The sequence below is a fragment of the Suncus etruscus genome, chromosome 4 (genome assembly GCF_024139225.1).
Source record: "Suncus etruscus isolate mSunEtr1 chromosome 4, mSunEtr1.pri.cur, whole genome shotgun sequence".
In the NCBI taxonomy this organism is placed as follows: domain Eukaryota; kingdom Metazoa; phylum Chordata; class Mammalia; order Eulipotyphla; family Soricidae; genus Suncus; species Suncus etruscus.
The window spans coordinates 167,434,824-167,444,735 of NC_064851.1; the positions used below are offsets into that span (position 1 = coordinate 167,434,824).

At 43.4% G+C, this 9,912-nt stretch overlaps 1 protein-coding gene across 1 annotated transcript; it reads left to right on the forward strand.

The window, feature by feature from the left end:
* The first annotated feature begins 454 nt into the window (after positions 1-454).
* On the forward strand, positions 455-8,958 carry TMED7 (transmembrane p24 trafficking protein 7). The gene is made up of 3 exons (XM_049771458.1): positions 455-641; positions 5,070-5,315; positions 8,297-8,958. The coding sequence occupies exons 1-3, from the start codon at positions 465-467 to the stop codon at positions 8,531-8,533; spliced, it is 660 nt and encodes a 219-aa protein (XP_049627415.1). The 5' UTR covers positions 455-464; the 3' UTR covers positions 8,534-8,958.
* Positions 8,959-9,912: the final 954 nt, after the last annotated feature.

Here is a 9,912-nt window from a genome sequence, read left to right on the forward strand (position 1 = left end):
GGGCTTCCAGGTACTCACTGCGGGCCTCTCCCCCCCCCACACCCTCCGCGCAGCCCTTCCGGGTCGCCGAGCAGGTGCCTCGGGACCTCCTCCCTCCTCCCTCCTCCCGCGCCCGAGCGCCCGCCCCCACTTCCGGCCTGCGCCGCCCCGCCCCTCGGGAAAGCCCTTCCGGGTCGCCGAGCAGGCGCTTCTGGGCCGCCTCCAGTCTCCGCGCGCCCGCCCCGCCCCTCCGCGGAGTCCTTCCGGGTCGCCGAGCAGGTGCCGCGGCGCCGCCTCCGCCCGCCCGCCCGCCCCGCTTCCGGCCCGCCTGGCCTGCGCCGCCGCCTTCCCGACGGGCCGCCGCCTGCGTCCCCGGCCCGGCTGCCCGCCCGGCGCGGCTCCGTCCCGCCGCGTCCGCAGCGAGCGAGCGAGCGAGCTGCCCGAAGGCCGGCTCCGCGCGCCGCGACCCGCGCCCGCCGCTCGGCATGGCCGCCCCGGGCCGCGGAGGCCGCTGGGCGCTCGCGCTGCTGCTGCTGCCGCCGCTGCTGGTGCTGCCCGCGCCCGGCGCCGCCGCCGAGATCACCTTCGAGCTGCCCGACAACGCCAAGCAGTGCTTCTACGAGGACATCGCGCAGGGCACCAAGTGCACGCTCGAGTTCCAGGTGCCGGCGCCCGGCCCGCCCTCGTTTCCCTCCCTCCGTCTCCGCGGGCCGGCGGGGAGGACAGCGGCGCGGTGTCTTGGGGAGCCGCTTGGCTGGCGACGGCACTGGCCGTTCCCGAGCAGGGCGCCCGGCTCGGGCCCAGATGGCGCCTGTCGGGCCCTTGACGGAAGGCCGGGCCGGGAGTCCCGCTCAGCCGCCCTCCCGGCCGGCGCCTTCGCGGCCTGCCACCCCCTCCTCCTCCTCCTCCTCCTCTCCGGCCCCCTCCGTCGCTCCCTCTGCCCCCGACTCCCCGCCCACGGCAGGTTCAGGGCGGAAGGGATTCCTGCGGCCTGCCGCTTGCCCACGCTCCGGGCCGCGCAGCGCCAGCGCCAGCCTCCTGCCTTCCGACTCATTCTCAGGGATGGCTCGTCCACTCTTCCTCCCTCCATCTTGCGGATGGAAAGCCTCTTCTCGCTCTTGTGGCTGCGCTCATTGTTGGGAAAGCAAAAGGCACCGGAACGAATAGTATTGCTGCTGTCATTCCTGAGGGTCCCCCCACCCACCCATCTTTACCCTTTTTATTTTCTTAATTAGTACCTGCTCATTTGTTCTAAACAGAAGATAGATGTTTATACGATAGGGGCAATATACAAACAGCTTTCTTAAGGTAAATGGTAAAGGGTGAGTTTTAGGTACTTTAGTATGTTTGTTTGTGGGCCACCTAAGGTTCTATTTGTGCTGTCACACATAGGAATTGGAGTTGGCCACATGTAAAGCAAGGTATCTCTCTCTCTCTTTCTCTCTCTCTCCCTCTCTCTCTCCCTTTGTCTCCCTCCCTCTCTCTCTCCCCCCTCTTACCCCCCACTTTGGTATTTAAACGAAGAAAGAATGATTACCTTTGTAAGGCCCATGTTGTCGGAATGCCTGGAAATTTCAGTACCGTGCAGAAGTCCTTATTGTAAGGATATCGAGTTTTCTAAGGGTGTTGGAAGTCATCAGAGGGTTGTAAGTAATGGACTGACATCCAAACAGCCCTTGGAGCTGAATGGTAATGAGAGTGTGCTGGTTGAGAAGGTGTTACAGAGCGAGTGTGGAAGGCCCATTAAAAAGCTGTGGTAGTGGGGCTGGAGAGATAGCATGGAGGTAAGGCGTTTGCCTTTCATGCAAGAGGTCATCAGTTCGAATCCCAGCGTCCCATATGGTCCCCTGTGCCTGCCAGGAGCAATTTCTGAGCATGGAGCCAGGAATAACCCCTGAGCACTGCCGGGTGTGACCCAAAAACCACAAAAAAAAAAAAAAAAAAAAAAAGCTGTGGTAGTGGTCAGGGCTTAGATCTGATTGTAGCAGCTGAGAAATAAGAGCAGTACAAGTATTAGAACTTGGTAGAGAAATAATACAGCGGTTTGGGCGTTGTCTTTCACGAAGGAGACTCGGGACGGACCTAGGTTCGATTCCTGGCATTCCATATGGTCCCCCGAGCCTGCCAGGAGTAACCCCTGAGCGCCTCTGGGTGTGACCCAAAAAAAAAAAAAAAAAACAAAATAAAGTCGGTAGGTAACATAAGCAGGATGTGATGATTTGATTTGGTGGTAATTTGAAGTAGGGAGGGAGAAGAAAAGGGTCACTTACAATAGTTAAAGGTCACTGTAGAATATTATATGTTTTATATATGTGTTTAGTATGTTAGTTAAAGGACAGGGCCAGAGTGGTAACACAGCGGTAGGGTGTTTGCCTTGCACGCAGCCAACAGATCCTGGTTCAATTTCCAGCTTGCCATATGGTCCACTGAGCCTGCTAGGAGCGATTTCTAAGCCAGAGACAGGAGTAACCCTTGAGTGCCGCTGGGTGTGACACCCCCCCCCCCCAAAGTTAAAGGTCACTATTATGATCCAGGTTCATAATTATAAAGGGTGATTGCTACGATTATTTAAGGGTAGGGATGATGTCTCTGGTGGTACTCTGGGATCCCACAGCAATTTTCAAAATTTGAAGTTTGAAATATTTCAAAATTTCAAAACTGGGCTAGTGGTTCAGTAAGACTCATCTGGCAGTGCTGGCCTCTAGGTTGCCGCCATAGATGTTCAGGATACAGTGCTAGGAACTGAGCATGAGTTGGCCACAAACATACTGCTTACCACTTCCTAACAGCTCTACTACCTTTGGGCCTTGCTACTATTGCAATCTAAAAAATAAGCATCTGTTATGCGGTTTACAGCAAGCCTAGCATTTCAGGTATATTGCTTAATCTGAGGACAAGTAGATATGAAGTAAGTGTAGTTCTTAGTCCGTTTTTTAACTGATAAAGAATCAGAGGTTTAGATAATTAAGACCTAAGATCATGAAACTTAGCAAATAGAACCAGTATGCAGTCCCAGGTTAAATTCTTAACTACTTTATTATATTATCTTATCAATAAATAGATAAGACTGATCTTTACCCCAGTGTTTACAAATGAACATACTGTCATCTACTTTTTTTTTGTTGTTTTGTTTTGGGGCCACACCGGCTGCACTCAGGGGTTACTCCTGGCTCTGCACTCAGAAATGGCTTCTGGCAGGCTCTGGGGACTACATGGGATGGTAGGGCTCTAACTTGGGTCCGTTCTGGGTTAGACACATGTAAGGCAAATGCCCTACCACTGTGCTGTCTCACTTCGGCATAATATACTGTCATCTACTTTTAAATGCAGTGATTAACTTGCAACACTAGGTTTTGTGCTAAAATAATCAGGAGAATTGAGCTAATGTTTGAGTTGAGTGTAGAGGATAAATAGGAGTTACTGTGCCAAGTAGCAGAAACATGGATGTCCCCAACAGATATATTTTAGTTTTATTATATATCAAATATATATATATATATGCTATATATTTGATATATTTTAGTTTTGATTTCAGGATGCTGGAATTAGCTTACACTGACTGACACTGAGCTGCATTAACAGTGTTATTATTAATGGTGTTTATTTGAAACTCTGATTCTGAGGACTTTAAGGGGCACTGTGCCCACATTTTCAGTGTATTTAATGGGTATTGTGAGAATGTTGATTTGTACCTGATTTTGGTCACTCCTCAGCCCCCATCTCACCCTCAGCTTTTCTTGAGACTTGTTACACTCAGGATAATGTGTGTGTAATTAGCAAAATAAAATCCAGCTAGAGATTTATTTTGGGATCACTGATTCCACAGTGTTTCTTGAACATTAGGAAGCTGATCTGAGAGTATGTGTAACCACTGCCCTATCTGAAGGAGAAAGGAGCCCATGTCTTCGGAACTCTTGCTGTGAGACCACTTTTTGCTGTGATGTTTTGTTTTTTTGTTTGTTTGTTTTTGGTTTTTGGGTCAAAATCGGTAGCGCTCGGGTTACTCCTAGCTCTACACTCAGAAAACGCTCCTGGCAGGCTTGGGGGACCATATAGGATGCTGGGATTCAAACCACTGTCCTTCTGCATGCAAGGCAAATACCTTACCTCCATGCTATCTCTCCGGCCTGATGTTTTATATTTTTTTGTCCATAAATGAGCTGTAGGTTTGTAAACATTCATCTGTCTTTTGGGTCCTTTGATTCTTCTACAAACCTATTTTAACTTGCCATTGCTATGGATGTAGAGGAAACGAGAATTCCTAGTCAGAATGATCTAGCTAAGAGGAAAACCTGAGTTAGAGGGAAGATGTTGAGGATATGGGAGGTCTTTTCAGATGTACAACAGCAATAGTATTGTCTGGATTGTGATTAGGAATGGAAGACAGCTGGTTTGAGAGGTAATAAAATCAAGAGATGCGGGGCTGGTGAGGTGGCGCTAGAGGTAAGGTGTTTGCCTTGCAAGCGCTAGCCAAGGAAGGACCGCGGTTCAATCCCCCGGCATCCCATATGGTCCCCCCAAGCCAGGGGCAATTTCTGAGTGCTTAGCCAGGAGTAACCCCTGAGCATCAAACAGGTGTGGCCCCCCCCCCAAAAAAAAATCAAGAGATGCCTATGATTAGCTGGACAGGTAGGGACACTTCATTTGGTATGATCTCAATTTTAGCTTATTGATTAGAGTTTGTTTAAAAAATGTCCATTTCTCTAAAATAAGATTATTCTTGTTTTAAAAATATGATGGAAGGTGGGGTCAGAGCAATAATACAGTGGGTAGGGCATTTATCTTACACAAAGCCAACCTGGGTTCCATCCGGGGCACCCCATATGTTCTCTGAGCACCACTCACTAGGAGCCATCCTTGAGCACAGAACCCAGGAGTAAGCCCTGAGCACAGGTGGTTGTGGCCCAACAGTCCCATTCCTGCCCAAAAATATCTGATAGAAGAAAAGTGGCAAAATAGCCTAGTAGATTGTAGTCATGTGTTTAATTATTCTAAGAATTAGGGAGGTAAAGGACCAGAGTGATAGCACAGTGGGTAGGGTGTTTCCTTGTACGAATTACAATTATCTTCTCTTTTTTGTTTCTTTTTAGGTGATTACTGGTGGTCACTATGATGTAGACTGTCGCTTAGAAGATCCTGACGGTAATGTGTTGTACAAAGAAATGAAGAAACAGTATGACAGCTTTACCTTCACAGCCTCCAAAAATGGGACATACAAATTTTGCTTCAGTAATGAATTTTCCACTTTTACACATAAAACTGTATACTTTGATTTCCAAGTCGGAGAAGACCCACCTTTATTTCCAAGTGAGAACCGTGTCAGTGCTCTCACCCAAGTAAGTGGAAAACAATATTGTGTGTGGAAAGCAATATTGTGTTGATATATATATATGTATAGGAGAAAGGCATAATTTAAATACATTATGAGTCATTGATGACATGAGTATGAGATTTAACATGATCCTTTAGCCTCTTAATTCATTTCACAGAGAACTTTATTCACTTACTGAAGACCAATAATAAAAGATTTTCCAAAATTTTTATAAAGAAATATGCCTTGGAGGAGGGCACTTAGGTACAAATATTAATGGCAAAGGAAATTTCAAATAGCTGCACAGTGCTCCAGTATTCTAAAAATTTTCTGAAATTCATGAAAGAATCTTGCTGCCACACCTTAACGAGTTAATGGTTCCATAAGCAATATATAATTATTCTACAAAATAGTTTTGTACCAGGTAGGGTTCCCCACTTTTGGGCCACACTCAGCAGTGCTTTTGGGGTTCCTCCTCACTCTACACTTTGAAATTACTCTTAGTGGACCAGCTCAGGGGACAATATGGTCTGTCTGGGATTGAACTGGGTCGGCTGCATTCCAGCAACCACCCTAACTGCTATACTATCACTCTCGCCCACTTCTATACCAGTTTTCATTTACTGAAACTGCTACTACAAGACCATTTACTATAAGGTAAGGTAAATAGTGAAGGTTATGTATTTTTTTGTTTTTTGTTTTTGTTTGTTTTGGGGCCACACCCTATGACGCTCAGGGGTTACTCCTGGCTATGCACTCAGAAGTTGCTCCTGGCTTGGGGGACCAACCATATGGGACACCGGGGGATAGAACCGTGGTCCGTCCTAGGCTAGTGCAGGCAAGGTAAGCACCTTACCTCTAGCGCCACCGCCCGGCCCCGAAGGTTATGTTTTATAGTAAGTCATCTAACAGAAAAGTTATGTGTTTTGGCACTACTGGGTATGCCCCCCAAAATAGTCTAAATTTTATGTCAAATCTTTACTTTTATATGTACTTTCCAGCAGGAAGTATCCTTAGACCGTGTGTCAATTTGAGACTATTGGAGAGCAGGAAAATGTTAGAAGCATATCTCTAATCTGCTTACAAATTACTGTTAATCCTTTTAGCAATGTTAACCTAATGTTTCTTTGCTAAGACCTAAAGAAAAACAAATTATGGCAACAAGGTTTGAGTAATTCTACTAGACAAATGATGTATAAACTTCATGATTGTCATACTACTTAATAGCATCTTTAATGAGTTTTCTCATTTCTTTCATAGTTGCTTTGGTAGAATATGATTACATGTTTAAATTATTTCCTAAGATCTATATTTCTTAGTTAAAATGCAAACTCAGAACTCTTAAAATTCTTTTTTATTTTTGTTTTTTTGTTTGTTTGTTTGTTTTGTTTTGGGGTCACACCGGCAGCGCTCAGGGGTTACTCTGGCTCTACTCTCAGATAGCTCCTGGCAGGCTCGGGTACCATGTGGAATGCTGAGATTTGAACCACTGTCCTTCTGCATGCAAGGCAAACGTCTTACCTCCATGCTATTTCTCCGGCCCCTCTTAAAATTTTGTGTGTGTGTGTGTGTGGTTTTTGGGTCACACCTGGCAGTGTTTAGGGGTGAGCTCCTGCTGGCTCCAGGCTCAGAATTGCTCCTGGCAGGCATGGGGGACCATATGGGACGCCAGAATTCGGACCGATAACCTCCTGCATGAAAGGCAAATGCCTTACCTCCATGCTATCTCTCTGGCCCCCTCTTAAAATTCTTAATATATGATTAGCAGTGGTAATGATAATGGGAGAAATAGAATGCCTGTCTTGAATACAGGCAAGGGGGGGGAGGAAGAGGGAGTTGGGGCCATTAGTGGTGGGAATGTTGTACTGGTGAAAGGGGGGTGTTCTTTTTTATAACTAAAACCCAACTACAGTTGTGTAATCAAGTGCTTAAATAAAGATATTTTTAAAAAGGCAAATAAATGTAATATAATAGTAAAGCATGTGTTTCATCATGAGGATTATTTTGATTTATTTATTGACTTGGATATTAGGGTTTGAACAGTCTTATGAATGCAGAGCTGAATGTTACTACTCAGCTATATCCCCCAGGCCCAGGATTGTTTTTAGCAGTAGAAAGTGTTAAATTCTGCTACACAGCAACAAATCGAACACTCCTCAAAACAGAGAATAATTAACGTATAAAAAAATAAATGTCATCATGTGGAGGCTTACAAACATTTTGTATATTGAGTTGTAAACGTTGGGGGCAGATTGTACTGGTTTAGTGTGCTGGCATGAGAAAACAGACCTGTTTTGCAAATTGCTAACAATAACACAAACCTATATTGTCCTATCATTCTCTAATTCACAAGTTAACTGGGAGTTTTGATGATCTGAATAGCTTTTATTTGAAGGTGGAGGGTGGGGTGCTGGGCCACATCCGTTGATGCTCAGGAATTACTCTAGTCTCTCCATTCAGAGTCTTGGGGATCATAAGGGATGCCAAGTATCAACCCCAGTCAGCTGCGTGCAAGACGAACACTGTCTGCTCTATTATCTCTCCAGCCATGCTCATTTTACTAGCTTTTCAAAAAAAAAAAAAACAAAAAAACATAATCTACTTTTAGACCATATTGGTTTAATTTGTATAGATTTGTACTTTCATTTATACTCTTGAATTAGTCTGATTTATCTGCCCTCTCTTCCTCCCACCTCTTTCTCTTTAAGATTCTGGACTTGAAATTCTATACCTGCCTGCCTACCTTTATAGATTTCACACTATAACCCTAGCTTGGGGAAAGCAGATGATCTTGGTGTTTTTCCAGGTGTTTGAGAATGAGTTGAAGGGTTGTACATGCTGGCACATTTGAGGAGTAAATGAGTTGCCAGCATGATTGGATATTAATAATCTAATGAGAACTGGAGAGCAAATTGAGAGAAAAGATAAATATTATGCCAATGGTATTTGAATACTAACGGAAAGTATTTCTCTTTTTATTTTTTTTTTTTATATCTTTCTCTTTAGATGGAATCTGCCTGTGTTTCAATTCATGAAGCTCTGAAGTCTGTCATTGATTTTCAGACTCGTTTTCGTTTGAGAGAAGCTCAAGGCCGAAGCCGAGCAGAGGATCTAAACACCAGAGTGGCCTATTGGTCAGTGGGAGAAGCCCTCATTCTTTTGGTGGTTAGCATAGGGCAGGTATTTCTTCTGAAAAGCTTTTTCTCAGATAAAAGAACCACCACAACTCGGGTTGGATCATAACTCCGTCTTGAGAATTGATGCACCATTGCCACTGTAAATTGCTGTCCTCTAATTAATTTTAGATACTGAAGAACTTAATATTGGCAACATTTTTAAAACCTTACTCATACATTTGTTGGGATGTACAATGCCTGGCCCCAAACTGTGGAAAGGACACCTTTTTTTATTTGTAAAGGTAGAAAAACTTTGAAACTTATTTTGGGGTATTCTTGTTAAATATTCAGCATCAATGATCTATTCTTTTCTTGGTTGTTTATATTGTACTCTTCACATACTAAACTTTGGTATTTTGATTCCTTTTAGTCATGTTAAAATACTTTTCTTCTAGGTAGTGGGTATTTTAAACATTTTTGAGTTAATGTCTACAATGTTGCGGAGGAAGAAAATTGCCTTTTGTTTGTAGTAAATAAAATTTTATCTTTTAAACCAAATGTGATAAATTCTAGCCTGAGCCCTATTCTGCACTGTTTCGCTTTGGGTTTGTTTTTGGGTTTTTTGTTTTTGGTTTTGGTTGGGGGGAAATCTACCATATAAATGTTAGTCAATATTGATATTTTAAATTGATGCATCGTGGTGTAATTTATTTCATACTAGCTTTAAAATGTCAAAAAGGTTTTGTTTGGGGGTTCACTCCATAATTTATAATTAGTTTGTTTTTTTTTTATAAGGACATTCTTACACAAAAAATAGTATGTCTCATTAGTAATAGAGTTGATAAAGGCCTTAAAAACCAGACTGTTATATCAGGTAAAATAATTAGAAAATAATTTAAGTGGGGGGAAATAAATTAGAAAATTGTTAGTGAATTTGCTTTTGTAGCATTTTTAGTGCTTTTGCTAAAAAAAAATTATTTATTTTAAAGTCTAATTGATTTTTGTCATAGTAACTTTTATATCTTGAGTCGTTCCCAACTGAAATTGACAGTGTGACTCTAGGATCATAAAAGTGCCATGCTCTTATCTTGATCAATGTGATGCTTAATCAGAAGCTAGCTTTTTTGGTTAGAGGTGTTGTTTATTGTTTCATCTGTAATCTGTACGATTTCTGGTTAGCAACCATAAGATGATTGAAAAGTTTTTTTTTCTTAGTTTGGTAATCTTCATTGTGCTGCATTTAATGAGATTAAATAATGCATATTCTGTACCATATAGGGTTTAGACTGTGTTTGTATTTTGTAGTTTGTATAGATTGAAGATTTCCCGCCCCCAATTATTCTTAGAATAGAAAGCAAGATAATTCAAAATTGTATAGGCATTTAAAGTTTTTTTTTTTTTTTTTTTTTTTGCTGTTTTTTAAAAAAACTGCAATTGCTTTAGCTTCTTCCCACTCTCACCCCAAAAGTGATGAGTGCTGGAAATGACTGACATATGGAAACTTTG

Bases quoted from the DNA above. Each gene is read 5' to 3' on its own strand.
- TMED7 (XM_049771458.1), top strand. From the start codon at position 465: ATGGCCGCCCCGGGCCGCGGAGGCCGCTGGGCGCTCGCGCTGCTGCTG. The intron at 642-5,069 runs GTGCCGGCGCCC...GTTTCTTTTTAG, and splicing joins AGTGCACGCTCGAGTTCCAG to GTGATTACTGGTGGTCACTA. The intron at 5,316-8,296 runs GTAAGTGGAAAA...CTTTCTCTTTAG, and splicing joins GTGTCAGTGCTCTCACCCAA to ATGGAATCTGCCTGTGTTTC.